The sequence below is a fragment of the Podarcis muralis genome, chromosome 10 (genome assembly GCF_964188315.1).
Source record: "Podarcis muralis chromosome 10, rPodMur119.hap1.1, whole genome shotgun sequence".
Taxonomy (NCBI): Eukaryota; Metazoa; Chordata; class Lepidosauria; order Squamata; family Lacertidae; genus Podarcis; species Podarcis muralis.
The window spans coordinates 36,660,145-36,681,767 of record NC_135664.1 but is presented as its reverse complement, the minus strand read 5'-3'; the positions used below and the strand labels follow the sequence as shown (position 1 = coordinate 36,681,767).

The window sequence follows — 21,623 nt, the reverse complement described above, 5'->3', positions numbered from 1 at the left end:
TTATGAACAGTAGGTAAGAACAAAAAATAAGAACAGCAATAAACATAACAAAGGAACATCAAGCTTCAAAAAGCACAATTCCAAATTCTCATTTGTTAAAATATTGGCAATTTGTTAAAATATTCCTAAGAAAGTCCTGTAAGACTTTATGCAGAAGTGTGTTTAACTTGCAATTGGATTCAGACTGGTAGAGGAATAAACAACTATTCCATACAATCGGGGGGGGGGGGGGGGGTTTAAAAAAGAACCCAAGCAATGTTGCATGAATTGGACCTTGTACCCTTCCTCTCCCAAAATAAGGTCTGAACTGCCTAATCTCAACTTCAGGCAAAACTCCCTTAAGCTGGTACCTTCCAGATGTGTCGGACTACAGCATCATCGCTGACCATTGACTATGCTGGTTGGAGGTAATGGAATTTGCAGTCCAAATCATCTGGAAAGGAGCAGGGTGGGAAAGAATTTGACTCCATGCAGACTTTTCAAACGTAACTGAAAGAATTGTATATAGGAGACAACACGGTATTGAGAATTATATTGTATAATAAAATGTAAAACTTTATTTATTTATTTTACAGCATTAGAAAAGTATTAGGAATGTGAGACAGTGTTTGTTTTTTTAATCGCCAAGCATGTACAATTACCAAATGCATTGCAAAACAGAACAAGAAAACCAATAATCTCTGGTCGTCATTCCACGATGGGTTAAATAGCCCCGAGTGTCCCTGAAAAGCTACTGTGTGCCGAGTAAAAGCTGAAAAATCTCCACAGTGTCAGAGGGGTGAGTTTTCAGCTGTTCAGGATCATAAGATAATATTTCAACTCCCATAAAACAAAGAGTCAAAACAGAAGAGCATACATTTAGGGAAATGTTATGATAATCCTGGAAGTCATCTTACTTCAATCAACCCCATCCTCTTAAGTCAACTGAGTTTATGGGATGGTAGCTTTCCCTCACAATCAACCACAAATAGGAGAGCAGATCTGCACACTGAATTATATACACCTGAGGAATACGAATGCTCTGCATCACATTTGGCCCTTTTAGACATGTATTATCCTATAGTAATTTAGAGGTATGCGGAATGTGTCCAGAGCATTTCCTCAAAGGAAGGTTATAGGCCCTGATCCAAAGATGTGATCCATGCACAAAAGCAGGTTTCTTTAAACTTACCAGTTAACAAGAGAGCAAAGAAATATTAGACACACTTTCAAAATAAGTTGTCTGTTGCTTTCAATAGTGTATCATTTGGATGTATGTTAATCCACATCGGGACTAAAATAAGCCTATCAATGAAAGGCATAGATTGGATTCATGCCCCATTTGCATGCAAGGATCCTGCTACATATGTGGAAGCCTGCTTTGGTGGATAGGTTGCCATTTTTGGATTCGGATTCGCGGCTGCAATTCTGAAATAATCTGCTCATGTGTACACTCATGTGTACACGCTACATGGTGTAGATCAGTGATGACCAAACTTGACCCTCCAGCTGTTTTGGGACTACAATTCCCATCATCCCTGACTACTGGTCCTGTTAGCTAGGGATGATAGGAGTTGTAGTCCCAAAACAGCTGGAGGGCCAAGTTTGGCCATCACTGGTGTAGATGCTTCAGAACTGTGCCCCAAAGTGGGCAGAGTGATGCACATTAAAACCAACTGAAATTAATGGGTATAAAACCACATGTATCAGTATTGTAGGATTGTGGTCATTATGTTTTGTAAGGTGAGCATGGTAAAATATTTTATGTGTACACTTCTAGTGGCAATATAGTGCAAGTTTAGCATTCGTTTTCATATTATTTGCAAATAGATCCCCTCCCCAGAAGCAAATAACTTGGAAATGCACTATATCCCACTACAGTTCAAGAATTGGCTTTTACATTGGGTGAAAGCTCATATACAATGTTGTGGCTGCTGAGACCAATATGGGAGAGAAATGTTTTGTTGCAGCTGGGGCAGAGGAAGGTGTCCGGTTGTGCTGCTGTAGAACACATAAAAGCAGCACTGCAGGGTGATCAGGAAAGGTGGAAGGCCTGTCTGAGCTACCATATTGTTTCAACCAGATTCCTCTGAGAATCCCACACGAAGGGCACAAGGCCTTTGCTTGCTGTTGCTCACCAGCAAGTACAGATGGCATATACCCACCCTAATTTCTAGCCACTGGTAGAGTTATCACCTAAGAATTTGTCTATCCTCCTTTTAAAGCCATCTGAGTGAGTAGCCACTGCCACATTATGTGGGAGAAAAAATCAGTTTAACTATGATCTGTGTGAAGAAGTGCTTATTTTAATCTATTCTGCATCTCCTGCCAGTCAGATTCACTGTATGACCCCCAGGTTACAATGCATTATCACTGCACTGTGTATATCTTCATCCACAGAACTGAGTGTTGGAAGCATAGAAATGTACAGCAGTGGTGATGTTATATTATGAGTTATATTATTCTAGATGTTACTGAGAAGAGGAGAGAAAGGGGCATGAAACAGCAGCCGCTTAAGTGTCTCTTGTAATGCCTTGTTAGTCCCTAAATCACAAGGAAATTAGTGAGAGAAAGGGTTGTATTCAATGTAACACTAAGGCTAGGGCTCTGTAAGCAGAAGGATTTTTCTTATGTGACATAACCTTCTTCTTCCCCTTTCTTCTCCCACCGTGTGCCCCCTAAATCTGTTCTGGGACTTCCCTCAACCCTCCAGAACAGATTTGGGGATGCCATGGGGCACACATGGGAGCGGGGGCTTCCATTGTGTTGATGGGAAGCTATGTGCTGGCTTCTGCAAGCATAATTTAGCTGGATACGGATCACAGCATACAGTTAAATGCTTATATTCTATTGCTATCAATGGGATTTATTGCTGGACTGCACCCAATACATATAACAATTTTGCTATAACAACAGGACTAAACTCTGTACAAAAGTATCATTTAATAATTTATAGTATTTATGAAGGCACATAAATAGGGTATAAACTATAACATTATTATTCTTACAAAAATTAATATTTGCTGTTAGTTCATTGTAAGAGGGGGGTTTGTTTTGGCCCCTGAATTATTGATTTTTTTATTTTTTAAAAAACCCAAAACAGTTGTTTCTCAAAACGTAAGGTTTTTATCTGTTTTTTTACATGGTGGTTTCTTCCCACTCTAGTTCCACATCACCTAGAAAAGAAACAGACACAATAGTTGAAAGTTTTTGAAATTAATCTCAACCGGTCACACAAAATGGTTTAGAACAAATTAAGAATTAAATTATAAAAACATGTAGCTTCGACTGCTCCTGGTGCCACAAGAAAAGGGAAGGCAATGGAAATTTTCTGTTCTGCAATTTTCTGCTCTGCAATCACCATAGTGAAGCACAACTTGCTTATTGCTACTTTCCGTTTGTGTCACAGAGCCATCCTACTATACAGTGATGGGAGCTGGGGAAGATCCACTGGTGTAGCAAACATCAAATCCTATGCAGGCAAGAAGGTGGTGAGCTTTTTCTTTTACCCTCTCACTGACTGCATGCCTAGGGCAGATGTAGTCCGTGCCTGGGGTGTGGCCCATGTCAGGGAAATGAAGGGGCAGTGTCTCTGCATCCCCCAACCACTGAAAAGCTGAAGATGATAGAGCTGGATGTGATGGCAGGAATGTATCAGAAAACAAGAGCAGAGTGATCAGGAGGGGCAAAGCCATGGAGCACTTTGAAGGCATAGAGGAGGAGTTTCTGCTGAAGCCAGTATGGGGGGAAAAGAAGAGGGCTGAGTGTTCATCAGTATGCGGATGATACCCAGTTCTACCTCTCTTTTAAATCAGAACCAGTAAAGGCAGTGAATGTCCTGTGTGAGTGTCTGGAAGCAGTTGGAGGATGGGTGGCGGCTAACAGATTGAGGTTGAATCCTGGCAAGACAGAATTACTGTTTTGGGGGGACAGGGAGTGGGCAGGTGTGGTGGACCTCTGGTCTTGAATGGGGTAACCATGCCCCTGAAGGACCAGGTGTGCAGCCTGGGAGTGATTTTGGACTCACAGCTGTCCATAGAGGCGTAGGTCAATACTTGGCAAGGTACAGTGGACGCTCGGGTTGCGAACGTCTGTGCATGCGCAGGTTGCGATTCGGTGCTTCTGCACATGCGCAAAGCGCGATCTAGCGCTTCTGTGTATGCACGACCGCTGAAACCCAGAAGTAACCCATTACGGTACTTCCGGGTTTTGGCGGTCCATAACCCCAAAAAACACAACCTGAAGCGTCTGTAACCCGAGGTATGACTGTACTGAATATAGAGAGCAAAGAGAAGTCAAAGGGAAAGCAAAGATTTCATGCATATTCATTAAGGTAGACAGTGACATTGTTGATGGATGTGGAAGGTATGTGAGAAGAGGCGGGCTTAGTAGGAAAGATGAGAAGTGCAGTCTTTTGTTTTCATTTTTTCGAGATGACAAACATCCAAGTGGAAACACCAGACAGACAAATGGAGATGCAGAATTGTGTGGAGGGTGGAAGTTCTGTAGTAAAGAGACAGAGCTGGATGTCACTGCCATACTGATCATAATGAAATCCACGGGATTTAATGAGTTCATCCAGTGACAGCTTGTAGGCAGAGAAAACTAATTGGGTTTCCCCCCCAAAAGGGCAGAAAACCATAAAAACAAATAAAACCCTGAAATCAAATAATGTTTCTCCATGCATGCTACTTCAATATGGCCAAACACTTGCACATGGCAACCTAAAATAGCCCCCTGTTTTGCTACAGTGTATATTTGTTTACCTTCCATGGCATCAAAAGAGTCCATCTTTTGCAGTACTGAATAATTAACAAAACACACAGGCTGACTGCTCCTCTTGATTGTCAATAAATCCAAAACGCACTGGTGCAAAAATATGTACTGTGCCTGCAAGGTTTGAAAATTAAAGGTTTCTCAGTTTAGCTTATTTATGCATGAAGAACTTGCTTCTAATGGGAAAATGTTTTGAAGTTATTTTGGAATTTATACAAAGAGCACTTCTAGAACAAAGAACATTGTTACAGTGAATTCATGTTTTCCCAGACTCCAAGAGGTTATCTGAATAATATTTGGGAAAGTGGGCTTCCAGGAAAATCAGAAAATTTATAGGTAAGCATCATTTGTAGAGTTGTTCTCCCAAAAGTTACAACTGTGGAAGAAAACATCTCAAAATTATAATCCCAAGAAAAAGGTCAAGGTAAGACCTGCTTTGCTGCCACCAGGTAGAATTGGTTTGGGGACATCCTTTGCTTGCAGGAGATGCTGCAAGGAGCTTGGCCCTGACTCCTGACATAAGGAGAAGATGATATTCCACAGGCTATTAAAAAGCTCTTTGGGAGCCCAGGGAGAATTGACACATATTTTGATGCATCGTTGTATATGCCAGGGATGCAGAACCTGTAGCCATCAAGATGTTGTTGGACTACAGCTCCCATCATCCCTGACCATTGGGCAATTGACTTCTGACAAGCACACAGAGTGCAAACACAACTGAGTGTATGGGGGGGGGAGGGCTCGTTTGATTTCACTGCACGCAGGTGGTATAGTGACAATAAAGGTTTGTTTATTTATTTATTTTTATTTATGGTGGTTGGAGATGATGTGGGCCAGAGTCCAACAACATCTGTTGGACTCCAGGGCTCTCCATTCCTGGTGCATGTACTCAGCTAAGTTCCAGCTGGTTCTCTGTTGCAACATTGTAGATGAAATCCAACTCATCCCTATACAGTATATTTTAGCTTGCCTTTTGTTCCATTTCTCTTGGTGGGTAACAAAATGTTTCTCTGTCTCTGTCTCATTCTCTCTCTCTCTCTCTCTCTCTCACACACACACACACACACACACTCAAAGCATCATTCTACTAGTTTAACAGTTTATAAGTATCCAAAGATTCACTTAGAAGCCATTTACAGGATGAGAAGGAAAGCAATGCTGATTTTAAATTATTATAATTATTGTTGTTGTTATTGTTATTATTGGTGCTTTTTCTGGGGGGATGCAGGGGGATGCATACCCCTAAACATTTTGTGAATCTAAGTTTGGCCTCATTGAGGGGCAGTATTTCAATATGAGTAGGAAAATGAGAGTACCCCTAAACATTTTTTTAGAACAAAAGCACTGGTTATTACCATTAATATTTTGGAAACTGCACACTCACCCTTTTCTTTACTGCATCAGACTTCTAGGAACGGATATGAGAAGAAGCACAAAGGAGGATTGGATCTGTTTCTTGCTATGTGCCTCAACAGAACTGTGCATGATACTGCAGATTCTAAACCCAACCACCCCAATAAAGCCTTCTCCCCAAAATGCTGCTTTCTATGTGCTGGAGTTTTTATTTTTTCACGCAGCAGCAATTTATCATTTGAGCCATCATCTGCAGTCTAAAGAGCTACAGTCCAAGGGAGCAGGCTTGCGATCTCAGCTGCTATTTGTGACAAGTAGGCCATAGCATAGATTCTGAGCATCTTACCAGATTTTGTACCATACACATCCTTTCACTTCTCAGCTCAGCTACAAGACCATAGATATCCACAAAATCATGGTCATTTATATGCTGTGTTAAATGGTCCAGGGCGATATAAACTCCCGTTCTTCCAACTCCAGCACTATAAGGAACAAGTCAAGACTGAAGTATTTTCACATGAATGTCTAAAATCTCTAATAGAAAATCACAGTTGCAATAAAAAGTAGATTACAGTTTTGACTAAATATAGACAATGATTATTTATTTTTAGGTGTACTTATGTCGGTGAAACCGAACAAGGTGCCCCAGAATCTTTTATTGACTAAGCATTATTGCATTCCCAGATTGGTACTATGGTATCCAATCAAAACAGAAGGAAGTTGCTGGCCTGGATTCACTCCTAATAGGGGTAAGAGGGTAAGTGCCCTAGCTTATGTTAATGAAGGCTTTTTACTGCAATTGTCATTGGTCTCATAGTCATTCCTAGCTCCATGCTGTTCTCCAACTGATGGTTCTCATTCATAGATATCTGCTGTGCTACATGAAGTAGGTTCCTCCAGACACTTCATTGGTGTTGAGCTATGGATTGCATGTTGCATGTTTTTCTTTTCTCTCCCCCACCCTCCCATTCTAGCCGTTAAAGCAACATGCCTAGTGTCTGCCCTATTTCTAGAAAGAATACGCAATGCCCCTAACTTAGCTTCATAGTCTAACTATCAAAAGTGTTCACTAGGCCGCACCTTTTTTATTATTGGCTTATCACTTGCTTTGTTTACAGGCATGACACAGGTTTTCATTTTATGTACTCAATATTTTGTTTCCTGCTTATTTTTATGTATATGCCCTTAAGAATGCTATTTGTTACTGTACACATGTATGCTATATTATGTGGGGGTTGGGGTTAGGAGGAATTAGATGAAAAATATATAAAATCCCTTACATTTTTTTACAAAGGAAAATAATTTATTACCTGCAGTGAACAACTATGGGTGTGCTATCATGTGCTCGGCTAGCACGGATCAGCTTTACAAAATGGACTAATGATGCAGTCGTTTCAGGTACTCCATGTTCAGGCCAGGCTGTGAAGTTACACTGACGTACCATCATACAATCCCCATGCTTCCAGATACAAACAGAAAGAAGCAAGGTTTTATTTCAGAATGGCAAACACTTTCAACTGCAGCTTGAGAGGCCACACATAACTGGGCTAAATTCAAGTAAGATTTTGTTTATGAGACCCTACTAACTAAGCCTACGAACCCTGATATTGACTGGATTATCTTATCTGACAAACACAATTAAGCATTGATAATGCAAAGAACAAAAATCAACCATCCTAAGAAGTAATAGACTTGGTTGGAAGACCAACATTGTAGGTGATTGTTCTGCCTCTGACAGAAGGTAAAAGTAAAGGGACCCCTGACCATTAGGTCCAGTCATGGACGACTCTGGGGTTGCGATGCTCATCTTGCTTTACTGGCCGAGCTTCCGGGTCATGTGGCCAGCAGGACTAAGCCGCTTCTGACGAACCAGAGCAGCGCATGGAAATGCTGTTTACCTTCCCATCGGAGCCAAGCTGTTCGAATATCAAGGTACCACTGTACAGTGGTACCTCGGGTTACATACGCTTCAGGTTACATACGCTTCAGGTTACAGACTCCGTTAACCCAGAAATAGTGCTTCAGGTTAAGAACTTTGCTTCAGGATGAGAACAGAAATCGTGCTCTGGCGGCGAGGCAGCAGCAGGAGGCCCCATTAGCTAAAGTGGTGCTTCAGGTTAAGAACAGTTTCAGGTTAAGAATGGACCTCCAGAATGAATTAAGTACTTAACCCGAGGTACCACTGTATTTGGAAGCATAACATTCAATATAGTGTATTCATAATGGAATAATAAATATTATGGATAGCTTGATATGTTTTGAATTAAAATCAGAAGTGTAAGCAGCATGGTTTTCACAGAAACGGTAACAACTTTTTAAAAAAATCACCAGACCTTACCCTTTCAATCTTTAAATCCCTGATGGTCCAGTCTAATTGAACGTCTTCTACTAATTTGGTAATCACTATATCTCCAAAGACAGTCACTGGTATGTTGTCTTCAGGCCAGTATTGATGACATCTTATCTGCAATCAGTATGGAATAAAGTGGCTTATTTTGGGGAGGGGGGAATAACAACATGAAGGCTTTTTGAAAGGGTAACTGGCAGTTACCAAATGTATTTCTTAAATTCATATATTGATAACTTACCCGTCCTTTTTCAAAACACTGAGTCAGCATAACAAGGGTTTTTGCTCTTGTTTCCCATACCATTCTCCAGAAATCCCCCACTGTGCCTGGTAATGGTCCTTGAGTAGCAATGAATTCGTTTGGACATAAATAGCCCTAAAGAAAAGATGAACCATAGCAAATGCTTATAAAGAAAAAGAGCGAAAAAGATATATTCAGCAAGCCATCTCATTTGCAGCCTATGACTATATGAAGAGAAATGCACCTATTATTGCAGGAGGTCCTTCAGCAACTCAGTGCATTCCCATGGGTGTTCAGAAGGAACCAGCCTCTACATTTTGGAACTAGAGAGAAAGATGTAGGAATCTTTTACTGAGCCTATGAACTCTTAAAAACATTGTATGTCGGGGTATTTATTTATTACAATTCTAAACAGCTCATCCTCTCAAAAGAGCCCAGCACAGTTTACATCATGGTCAACTGAACTACAATAATTAAAATATTTAAAACAGAGTATCAAAAAAAAATCCCACATCACAAAACAGATGGCACCATCCGAGGCACCATCCTCCAAAGGCCTGAATGAACAAATTGTCTTTTGTTGACACCAAAATGTTAGCAGAAAGGACACTCATAGTTCCGTGAGACAGAATTCCACAATTGGGGAGCTAGGCCTTGTCTTGCATCACCACCCAACAGATGACACACACCTTTGAGGCCACAAGCAAAGCTTCCCTGTCACATCAAGCTGGCAGGTATTGGAACATAGGATGCTGCCTTATATCGAGTCAGATGATTGATCCATCTAGCTCAGTTATTGTCTTCACTGACTGGCTGCAGCTCACCAGTCTTTCAGCCAGGGTTCTTGCCCAGTTCTACCTAGAGATGCCAGGGACTTAGGAATTTTGCATCTTTATCACGGCAGAGATCCTCCTTTAAGTACAGTACAAGGTATTCAGGGCTTGATGCACTGGCAGCCAGTACAAAGCTGTGAGAATTGGTGATATATTATTCCATTTTGCTACCCTGCTTAACAGCCAGGCAGCTGCATTCTGCACTAGCTGCAGCTTCCAAGCCATCTTCAGGTGTTGCCCAACATAAGAGCGCATTGTAATAGTCCAATTGTCAGGTTACTAGGGCATGGTTTCCAGAAGCCAATCTATTCCAGTCCAGCAACAGCCGCAGCTGGCCGATGACTCAGCACTGGGGAAAGGCTTTCCTCACTACTGAGGAAATCTAGGCCTGCTGTGACAGCATGAGATTGAGAAGTATACCCAAGCTAGAGACCTTTTGCTGTAGAGGGAGTCCACAGGCTGTCTCCCTAATTCTAGGACATGGGAACCACCTACGAATAGCATCTCAACATTAATGGGATTCAATTCCCATTAATTCAAAGTGTTGGTGCTGACCTTTAAGGCCCTAAATGGCCTCGGTCCTGTATACCTGAAGGAGCGTCTCCACCCCCAGCATTCTGCCCGGACACTGAGGTCCAGCACCGAGGGCCTTCTGGCGGTTCCCTCACTGCGAAAAGTGAGATTGCAGGGAACCAGGCAGAGGTTCTTCTCGGTAGTGGAGCCCACCCTGTGGAACACCCTCCCAGCAGATGTCAAGGAAATAAGCAACTATCTGACTTTTAAAAGACATCTGAAGGCAGCCCTCTTTAGGGAAGTTTTTAATGTTTAATGCTGTATTGTGTTTTTAACATTCGGTTGGGAGCTGCCCAGAGTGGCTGGGGAAACCCAGTCAGATGGGCAGGGTATAAATAATAAATTATTATTATTATTAAGTATCAGTTTATTAGCCCTCCTGCATCCCATCATTGCTTTCAGACACTGGTCAGAAGCCCCTCCTGATTCATATGAAGCAATAGCACTGGATGGCATCAGCGCTCTCATGTGCAGAAACATACACACTCAGAGAGAGATGACAGAGTGGTAGAGAAAGTCCTCACTCTGCAGAAATCTTTATATCAATCTTCCTCATGGATTTGATATATAATCAAAGATACGTTTGGTATATACTGCATTACAAATGGAGTCTGGTACTGTTTTGCTAATGCCTTAGTTTTGCTGCTTTTCTGTAAAACTGTAAGAAACCAGCCCTCTTGGATCTGGCTGAGAGTTCATTTAGCCCAGAGCCTGCTTCCAACAGCAGCTTTACCAGTTGAGAGAGCACATAACAAACGTAACATTTTGCACCCCTAAGTTACAGAATCTCACCTCATTCTTGCAGGAGAGAGGATTAACATAGCTTTTCCTTGCCACCTGTTCTGTGTATAATGTATCATGTGACTAATAAACAGCTGTGAATTATTTGACCTGTAAGTATTTAGATTTTTATTTGACTTCTGGGCATAATTCCATAAAGAACTAATCATTTTCTGCATAAAATATATTTGTTTCAAACCACACACACACACTAAATATAGGAAGAATGTGATAACAATTACAAATGATCCCAAACTTACAGACACATAACTAGCATTGATGTAATCTGATCCAGGTATGCTAGCATCAGGCATCAGCTTCACTCTGTTGTTGTTATCTGTACAACGAAAATAAAGTAAATGAAACGAAATATGCTTGTTTCTTCTATTTGTTTCAAACCACTTGACCTATATGTCTATACTCGTATTTACATATGTTATAGTGTTGATTTTTAATGGGGTACAGAAATACCGTAAGGGTCCTAATATGACACTAAAAAGAGCATAAACCTGGAGTAAAAAAATTCTGCACTTCTTTGTTATAATTGCCGCCTTTGTGTCCAGAAAGTTCTTGGAGTTTACGTACCTATTGACAGATAATACTGTTAGCGGGATGCCTATATTCACTTACCGTATCTTCTGCCTCTGTGAAAATGTAGTAGGGGGGGGGAGGAATTAAAGTTTTGAGCAGTTCTTTACAGTATTTGTCATTTCTGCATAGCCATGATGTAATAAGAACTCCAAATATGGTTCTTCCTCACTCCTGAATGTGTAAACATAATGCCCATTTCTAGTCTTCTGTAGTACAAATAAAAGTATGCTAGAATATATTTCAAAACTTCTGCTTGTCTGGTCGCTTTACCCAATCTTTACCACTGAATCGGAGCAAATGTCTACCGGGTTTTCTGCAGACTGACATTCTGTGAACTGACATCTGATTCAGCGCTAAAGCGCAGGTTTCCCCAGGGAAAGCAGTGGGGCAAACAGAAGTAAATCCAACTGAATTCAGTGGTGCTTGCTCTAAGGTTAGCACAGGGCTGGATTTAGGTCTGATGAACCCCTAAGCTGCTGAAGATAATGGGGCCCTTTATACGTCCAGCTGTCCTTTGTCAACAACAAATTGTTGCTGTTTTTTGTGTGTGTTGAATATATGCTATATGGTAATTTATGGACACATAACAAAATATGTACATCATATGAGCCTACACAACACAAAACACTGTTGCTGTATGTAGGGTTTTTTAATTGTTTTTTATCTTATATTTTGGAAATGTACATCCAGTTTACCCCCCTTAATTTTTTTGGCGGCCCCCAAAAGAGGGGCCCTAAGCTATAGCCCCTTCATGGATCACTGCCTTGCCGTGGTGAAGGGGCTTGAAGAACTCAGAGAAGCTATGAACTATGCCGAGCAGGGCACACAAGATGAACAAGTCATAGTGGAGAGTTTTGACCAAACGTGATCCACCTGGAGGAGGAACTGGCAAGCCACTCCAGTATCCTTGCCAAGAAAACTCCATGGACAAATTTGACCAAACTGCGCGAGGTAGTGGAGGACAGAGGTGCCTGGTGTGCTCTGGTCCATGGGGTCACGAAGAGTCGGACACGACTAAACGACTAAACAACAACAACAAAGCTATAGCTTGTTTAGCTTATACTTAAATCTGGCACTGGGTTAGCATTTCAGCCTTAAACTGTTTCCTATTCTGAATTTTAAAAACAAGAGAACACATCCTTCATTATTGTTCATCTTACACAGAAAGAAGTAAATTCCTCTGTTACCTGTAGATTTTATCTGTGCTTCTTTGGCTAGCCTCTTTGCCAAAATAGGGGGAACTGACTGCCCATTTCTTACCACCCAAAATCTTTATTTCAAAAGTAAAAGTAAATTTAAAGCTCCTTTCTTACTGCCTCCCCCCAGAGGTTTCCTTGATTTATAGCAAAACTGTCCCTCCCTGATGTCTGAAACAAGATAGGATGACTAGTTTATACTGAACTGTGAAATCAAGGCGGTGAAAGTGGCTTCAATCCTAACCCCATTTACTTGAGAGTAAGCCCCACTAAATTAAATGGGATTTACTTTGGAGTAGACATGGTTAGGTTTGCAGCCATGGATGGGTAATTAATCAGTTCATTAATTTTTTTTGTCTTTAAGCTGTCACAAGGCTCTTTTTTTGTTTTTGCTGCATAAAAGACTAATACTGCTACCCTTCTGGAAATTCATTAACTTTGAAAGGAAACATGCAGGGGATGTAGATATCTTGTAAATATCTGTTGATGGCTGAGATGCACGTTAAAAATATGCATATATTTGCCTTGCGGGACAATGATATAAACACACACGCATGTGAAAATGAACATTGGAATGGACTGAGGCATGTTTGTACATGCCCAGCCCTAAACCATTTTGACTGCAGTTTTTATTTCTATGAACCACTTTAGTATTCTCTAAATGAAAAGTGGATTTAAAATGATTTTAATAAAATAATTAAAATAAGGTAAAAATATATAACCTCTCCAACAGATAACAGGAACAGCTGTTCTAAAAAGTTAATAGCACAGAATGTGGTTACATTAACAGAGGAATGCCTTGCCCCCGTCTCACATCACAACTAATGCTTAAAATAATAGTGGCATTTCTGTCTTATTAACTGAAAAATGAAGCAGTGTTGACTACAGAGAGACAGACCCCTGTCTCCTATGATAAAAATCTATCCTCAACTTATAAGTTACCATATATTCACTCTGATCTTTCGGAAAACTCTTACACAGCACATTTACAAGTATCTTAAGAAAGCATCACCATATTTAAAGTGAAACTGCTAACAGGTGGCTTTTACCTTTTTATTTACAAAAAAAAATATTTTTCACTAAGCATAAAATAAAGATGTTGATACCACTTTGATTATGTTACAAAGCTAAGAAACTTTTTGAGACTATATAAATACCAGCACCTCCAGTTTAATGGCTGTGAGTGAAAGCAAAAACTTAATTATAAATAATCTTTACCACAAAACTCTCAAGTCTGTAATAATAAATTATCATGTAGTAAACACACTTCTTCCCAGACATCACAGTGAAAAATAATAATAATAAAAGTTTGAGACACTTTTTAGCTAGCGGAGAGAAAGAATGATTTGTAAAACACAACATACATGGCTTGATGTTGGGAAAACGGTTTTTAGACCTGTTCCAAGGAAGATCAGCATCAGCTGAGGCAAGATCTGGAAGAAACTTGGGAAGTTCCTATAAAGCAACATATATGTTAGAATGTCTTTGGGCTTGCTTTGCAGATCAGCAATGTAAATATAATATGAAATTTGTTCACTGAGTGGCATATACAAGTTTATAGATGCATAATACAATCTTAAAATGAAGTTCCTAAACTCTAACAAGTCTATTTGTCTTTGCCCACCAAAATAAGTTAATATACCCGAAGAAATGTTTTTGTTTTTGCAAGGTACAAAAGGGAGAAAATAGATCCACTATCTATTTATTTATTTATTTATTAGAAAGTCTCAGATAGAAAAAATGAACTTACGTCATCCAAAGTGAAAATTAACTTTTTTTAAAAAAATATTTAAAATATTTTGATGCATTTTAGCATTTGTATATATAAAATAAATGTGGCAGTGATACCAAAATAGAATTCAGGTGAACCATTCCAGTATGAGGAAAGATTTGGAGGGGTTGAGGTATATTGAATTTCTAAGGACAGCTGGTAACATTACAGAAGCCTTTCACCTCACTGTCAACCCTTGTTACAACAGCAGTTTCAGATGCTAAACTACAGAACAGACTGTCAGGCTGAACAATCTAAGCTTATATGAACTTTCACCTTGGAAGTCAAGATGAAGTCGGAGTGCCACTTTCTGTGTTTTTGTGTGTGGCTTTTAATGGAGGGAACTAAATAAGGAGAAAGCCTTTTCCCTGAGTTGCTTCCCTTGTAGTTATGATTGGCCTAGTGCTTTGCTACAGTATGAGAACAAGAAAGTATTTAATCAAACATGGGCGATGGCAATTTGTTATTCCTCACTGACCTCTGCCTCAGCTCAGGAAGAACAGGAAGATGTATACTGGGCATAACGAATAGGGATAAGGAAATACATGAATGAATCACAGCCCAGTTCAAAGTATTCAATGTAATCTACAATGCAAGGGAATAGAAGTGGCATGGCCAGGTCACATAAAAAGCAGGGTGCCTCAATGACTACTTTAAAAAACTTATTTAAAAAGCAAATAAAAGCAAATTGTTAGGAAGATTCGTTGCTTTCACCACCCACCTATCCTCAGCAATTTTCATTTATTTCGACTTCCTGCCAACACTGCCATTTGTTTTCTTGAGGTAATATACTCGCATTCAAACATATTTCCATAAACAATTCAACGCTCATCTAGCACCAATTGAACCCCGACTGAAGTTATGGGGAAAGTTCAAAACTTTGCAAAGCAAAACGATACCATGGATAATTATTTCCTCCTACCAGCTAATGTAGGGACGCGGGTGGCGCTGTGGGTTAAACCACAGAGCCTAGGACTTGCCGATCAGAAGGTCGGCGGTTCGAATCCCCGTGACGGGGTGAGCTCCCGTTGCTCGGTCCCTGCTCCTGCCCCACCTAGCAGTTCGAAAGCACGTCAAAGTGCAAGTAGATAAATAGATACCGCTCCGGCGGGAAGGTAAACGGCGTTTCCGTGCGCTGCTCTGGCTCACCAGAAGCAGCTTAGTCATGCTGGCCACATGACCAGGAAGCTGGACGCCGGCTCCCTCGGCCAATAAAGCGAGATGAGCGCCGCAACCCCAGAGTCGGCCACGACTGGACCTAATGGTCAGGGGTCCCTTTACCTTTACCAGCTAATGTAAAGTCCATGATACAGAGATGCCCTTTAAATGCACATGCACATGGAAGGTAGCATGGTATACTCCTAAAGGCTTTGTATAGATATTAAAAAGCACTACAAATAAGATGCTACCCTAAAGCACGCCACAGCATAACTGCCAATGAGAATTAAAGACAATCATCCAATGTTATTCTCTGAAATGGACCCTGGAGACAGGATCGGAACCACTATAAAACAGTGCTTCCGATACCCATCCCACTAAGTTGGCTCAAATGGATACCAAGGTCAATAATATCAAAAGCTATGGAGAGCTCAAGGAAGAATAACAGAGTCACACTCCCAGTAAAGGTCATCCAACAGGGTGACCAAAGTTGATTCAGTTCCCATAGCCAGGCCTGAACCCAAATTGAAATGGGTTGAGATAATGTTTCATCTGCACTGGACACTTCACTGCAGATTGCAACAGGTGTGGATGTGGCATCAAGATCGCTACAAAGGCAAGCGACTTTGCCCTCAAAGTGCCTTGGGCTTCCAAAGGGCAGAAAACTCCATTCCCTAGAGCAGATGCTGGACATTACAAAAAGGCTTCATGTATGAAAAAGCTCCATACACATATAGATTCATATGGGAGTAGGCTATTTTTGAATGACCTGACAGTACTTTCAGGGATGGCTAAACTCTGGCCTTCTAGAAGCTGTTGGACTACAGCTCATATCATCCCTGATCATTGGCCATACTGACCAATGGGAGTTCAAGTCCAAGAACATCTGGTGGGCTGCAGCTTTCCCCTCCCTGCCTTACCACTTGTTTTTATGTTTTATTATTAGTGCTAGTTTACTACTATTTTAACAGAGTAAGGTAAAGGGACCCCTGACCATTAGATCCAGTCATGACCGACTCTGGGGTTGCGGTGCTCATCTTGCTTTATTGGCCGAGGGAGCTGGCCAGCAGCACTAAGCTGCTTCTGGCGAACCAGAGCAGCAGACGGAAACGCCATTTACCTTCCCGCCGGAGCGGTACCTATTTATCTACTTTAACTGTGTGCTTTTGAACTGCTAGGTTGGCAGGAACAGGGACCGAACAACAGGAGCTCACCCCATCACGGGGATTCGAACCACCGACCTTCTGATCGGCAAGTCCTAGGCTCTGTGGTTTAACCCACAGGGCCACCCATGTCCCTATTTTAACAGAGTAGTGTGCTTCAAATGCAACTCTCAGTTTCTCTGTCCTAGTAAGATGGAATTTCTGCTCTTGTTGGAAAAAAGAGCTCTCCATGCACTGTTTAGAAGTATCTTATGGTGAGTTTGTTATTACATGCAGACCAAGACTGCTTAAGAACCATGACCAAGAATCTGTAGGAAATACTATTCATCTTATCACTCTTTTGTTATTATTTCTTAAGTGAGTGAAACATTATAATCCAATAGTATAACTGTCAATCGATTTTTTCTTCTTCATTATTCGCAGATCCAGACAATGAACACTTCATGGCAAATCTATAAATCCAAAATAATAGAGTCACTGGAGAATGACAAATGATTTTTAGGATAGTAAATGACTCCATGTGCTGGTAATGATGAACACAACACTACTGAGATAACAAAAATGATCTATTTCTGAATTAAAAAAAACAAAATGATAGCCATAGAAAATAAGTTACTTACAAAAACAAGGAAAAGTCCAAGACTTAAGCATAGTTTTGGCATGACATAGCTATTATATAAATTTCACACACTCTTTGGAAGACCTATCTGTTTTCAACAGGAACAAAGGCTTTCGATGCTACGAGATGAGACATTGCTGGTTGTGATCATACATAGCGTAATCCATTGCAGACTGCTCCTATGACACCTTACAGAGATGAGCGGGTGCTAAACAAGAGTAACTCTCATTTATCTCGGAGGGATTTATAAAAGAAAAGTGTCTGGAAGGTTGGTGAAAGGCTATAGGTCAGTGATGGAGCACCTACTTTGCATCCAGGTTCAATTCCTGAGAGAGACTCTCTGAGAGAGACTCCTGCCTAAAACCATACAGAGCTGCTTCCAGCCAGTGTGGACAATACTGAGTTTGATGGAACAGTGTTCTGGTGGTATAATGCAGCTCCCATTGATCTCTGTGTTCCCAGGTCTGAGATAGGACTCCAATGTGAATTATTATTCTTTCCTAGAGGGCATTCAACCCACCCATGTTTGGGCTGCTGGGAGGAGGAAATTTCACCTGCTTCAAGATTCTATACCATTCTGAAACTTTGTGCCCATTTTACAGATACTTCCTGTCTCGTGCTGGGGACCCTGTCCCAGTTTGAGAATGACTTGTTTAAAACTTCTTTTAAATTACAGTGGTACCTCGGTTTACGAACCTAATCCGTTCCAGAAGTCCATTCTTAAACTGAAACCATTCTTAAACCAAGGCGCACTTTCCCTAATGAGGCCTCCCACCGCCTGTGCCCTTCCACCGTTTGGCTTTCATTCGTAGACCAGGGTAAGGTTCTCAAACAGGGACACTACTTCCGGTTTTGCGGAGTTCGTAAACTGAATCGTTCGTAAACAGGACTGTTCTTAAACCGAGGTACCACTGCACAGTTATATTGCTGAAATTGCCATTTTAAAAATATATGGGTTTCTCTAAGATTAGAGTCAAAGGGATAATGAATACTTGGTGCCATTGCACAGGAGGCAGAAGGAAGATCACGGTGTGGATAATCCTGATCGCACTGCAACAAGGAGACTGTAGTACCTAAATGGATAAACTGGTAATTGGGTATTGATGATCAAGGCAAGAGTCATTCATGGCCTTGCTTGCTTAAAATGGACATGAAATGTGACACATGAAACAAGTGTAGGTCTTGCAATGTTGTGACAACTGCTGGTAACATACCAAAAATTCTTCCTGAAACTTTAGGTTGTTGTTTGTACAAAGCTCTTCAACGTGTTGTAGAAAACATTTCTTGCCTATGGGCCTAGAAAACATTTTTAGAGAGAGTTAGTGGTTGCTTAGGATATAATAATCTGAATCGAAATTTATTGTTATCCAGATGTATAACAAAGATTAAGAAAAAACATAGTAATATGAATATTTTACAAAAGGGAATAATTGGCTTTAAGTTAGGAATTGTTTTGAAATAATAACCTCTTGCCACTTCAAACCTCCCCTGATTTAGTTGATATAACACAACTGTTATCTACAAACTGTGTGTTACAAATGTGATTGCTCCAAAGTTCAGTTGTTGGATATTTATGTGTGTCTGCAAAGTCACCTCTCAGTTTTATTCAAGCACATAATGCTTCTTTTGTCACACAGAAACCATTCTATACAATGCAGGGCTTTAGATATATAAAATATAGCAGTGACTTCATTCCCATAATTACATGGTTTTTAAACCCCAAGGAGTTAAATATCCCTATATTACTTGCCAAGCTAAAACACAGACATGCAGGCTTCACCCCAGAGAGAGAGAAAGCGTTTCTCCAGTTACCATGCAATTAGTCATGCTTTTATGATTTATACACAGTTTGGAGCTTTTTCTAATAAATATACAAAAAGAAACCACACATTGTGATTCACCAAGCTAGCAAATATATAGCCACAATGTAAAAATTAGCAGTCAACTTACTTGATGGATTTTCTATAACTAAGTAACCTGTAATAGAGATTATGTTAAATGATGTAAGTTGCGAGTCAAAGAACACTTTCCATTCTGGTTACGTTGCAGACACAACAGAGAGGTCAAAACTAAGAAGTAAAAAAATTAATTCAATATTCCAAATGAATCAATTTTAAAACTTATTTGTGCTCCTTGTTATGGGATACCAAAGCACTTGCACCAATTCTAAAACACTCTTAATTTTTTTACTAGCATGGAAATGAGATCTTGGTGCTATGGAATATCTAACTTGATTTGTATAGTGCAAAGATAATTAAGCGCAAGGGTTTGGTGGATTAAAAGTCTTATTTGGAAAATATTTCTGTTTAGAGAAAAGTTCACACTGCTTCTCTCTTCATATCTTTCTTCAAACTCCTTTCTTCTCAAAAGCAGTAGAAAAATCCAATGTTTCAAAGCACATCCTGTTATGACATTATACACCTTAGTGTTGCTGTCTGTCTCCCATAGAAAGCTTTTAAAAGCACACACTGAGCTCAGATGAACTAGTCACACATTTAATAGCAATCTGCTTCATGTATGCATGCAATGTAAACTTTTCTAAATCGCTCAACACCTATAGTCAGCAGTGGCTAATATCTTGAGCTTGGCTGAGGGTTGGTCAGTGGGCTGCAGCCTGACTCCTCCTAGCTGTAGATGTTTGGCAAAGGACGCATGGTTTCAAGAAGGATCAAGGAGTTGACAGGTGCTGCTAAATTCGGGGATGCCTCCAGGATGACCTCTCATTTCCTGAAGGGAGGGTGCTGTGTCGAAAGTGGCACATAATATTCTCCTGTACTGCATTTGGCACAGGGTGATATCAAAACAAGTCATACTCATGGATTGATGTCCATTGATTTCAGTGGGTCTGATCTGAGTATGGCTAACTGTATATCGTTTCATAGAATCACAGAATTGCAGAGTTGAAAGGAAGGCAAAGGGTCGTCTAGTCCAACCCCTTGCAATGCAGGAATCGCAACTAAATCACAACTAAAGTGTCCCTGGCAGATGACCACCCAACCTCTGCTTAAAAACCTCCACTGCCTTCTGAGGGAGTCCGTATGTTGAAGGTACCCAGGCCCTCCAAATGGGAGTGGCAAATACAAGGTAAGAAGCAGCCTAAAGTCTAAGTAATAAAATCTATATTGTAAAATGAGAATGGACAGGAGGTACCACAAGATAAGGAGAAAATTATTCCTATATGCAATAGCAGCAGCAAGAATACACCTTGTGAAGAACTGGAAAGGAAATTGCAAACCTACGAAAGAGGATTGGTTAATTAAATTAACAGAGTTTATAGAATTGGCAAAATTAACTGCGGTAATAAGATACCAAACAGACCAGAAATTAAGGGCAGAATGGTTATGGTTTGAACATTACATGAACAAACACTGCTCTAAAGATAACATGCTGATATGTTTAGACTAAGGTTGTAAGGATGACCTGATGTTATATTATAATAGTACCATAAAAGAAGTAATTACAGTGATAAATGATATGCAATGTAAATAAGAATTTAAATGATTTAAAGATGACGAGAGCTGGTGGAGGGAAGTCACACGGGTGTGGTATTTTATGTTCCTTTTGTCCTTACTTTTTCTTCTTACTTTTTCAGTTTATTTTGTGGTTAAGTGTGTGTATCTTATTGTTTTGTTTGTTTGTAAGTACGCCTAAATAAAACATTTAATAAGAATAAGAATGTAATATAAATTGTATTCATTTATGGGGTGGGGGGCAGATTCAGAAACTGGCTTCCTAAGCTATGAAATTTAGAGAAGGATGTGAGAAACAGAGAGCAATTCTATATAATGACCTCGTTCCTATAAACGTTTCTAAATAGCAGCATACTTCTCAAATTGTTTTACCCTGGTATATCAATGAAGAACCTGAACTCCAATGACCAACTTTTTTCTATCTGCTTTTTAGCATTTTGTTAAAAAACTGTGTGTAGTAGGGTTCAGTATAAAAATGGCTGGAGAATTTCCCAGCTTCCATCTCTTGCTTCCAATGGAAGATTTTAGGAAATTCATTTATTAAAATCAATTTTGGAATTCTGTTGCCGAAGTTCTGGTTCTGCAGAACAGATTGATGATGGATGTGGCTTGTGCATAGGATACTTCACACAAAAAATAATACAAGAAAGTCACATTAAAATTAACCTAACATGTAAAAGGAGAACATTGCATGGGAAAGGAAGTGATACTCTCAGGGAAGCCATTGCTGAATAGAAGTCCTGAGGTGCTTCTATAAAGGCGAGGAAAGAAGG

General features: G+C 40.2%; 1 protein-coding gene across 5 annotated transcripts in view; it reads right to left on the bottom strand.

The window, feature by feature from the left end:
• Positions 1 to 522: 522 nt before the first annotated feature.
• PTPRQ (protein tyrosine phosphatase receptor type Q) overlaps positions 523 to 21,623 on the bottom strand; it is a 111,770-nt gene continuing 90,669 nt past the window's right edge. For 4 of the 5 annotated variants that reach the window (XM_028745577.2, XM_028745578.2, XM_028745580.2 and 1 more), the window contains 10 exons: positions 19,331 to 19,357; positions 18,595 to 18,676; positions 14,034 to 14,124; positions 11,143 to 11,219; positions 8,697 to 8,831; positions 8,447 to 8,572; positions 7,419 to 7,567; positions 6,455 to 6,590; positions 4,746 to 4,869; positions 523 to 3,155 (listed from right to left, as the gene is read on the bottom strand). In XM_028745577.2, coding sequence (XP_028601410.2) covers positions 3,118 to 3,155; positions 4,746 to 4,869; positions 6,455 to 6,590; positions 7,419 to 7,567; positions 8,447 to 8,572; positions 8,697 to 8,831; positions 11,143 to 11,219; positions 14,034 to 14,124; positions 18,595 to 18,676; positions 19,331 to 19,357 — 985 coding nt within the window. In that variant the 3' untranslated portion in view covers positions 523 to 3,117. The remainder of the gene's footprint in view (positions 3,156 to 4,745; positions 4,870 to 6,454; positions 6,591 to 7,418; positions 7,568 to 8,446; positions 8,573 to 8,696; positions 8,832 to 11,142; positions 11,220 to 14,033; positions 14,125 to 18,594; positions 18,677 to 19,330; positions 19,358 to 21,623) is intronic. The other variant, XM_028745579.2, reaches the window with a different exon arrangement.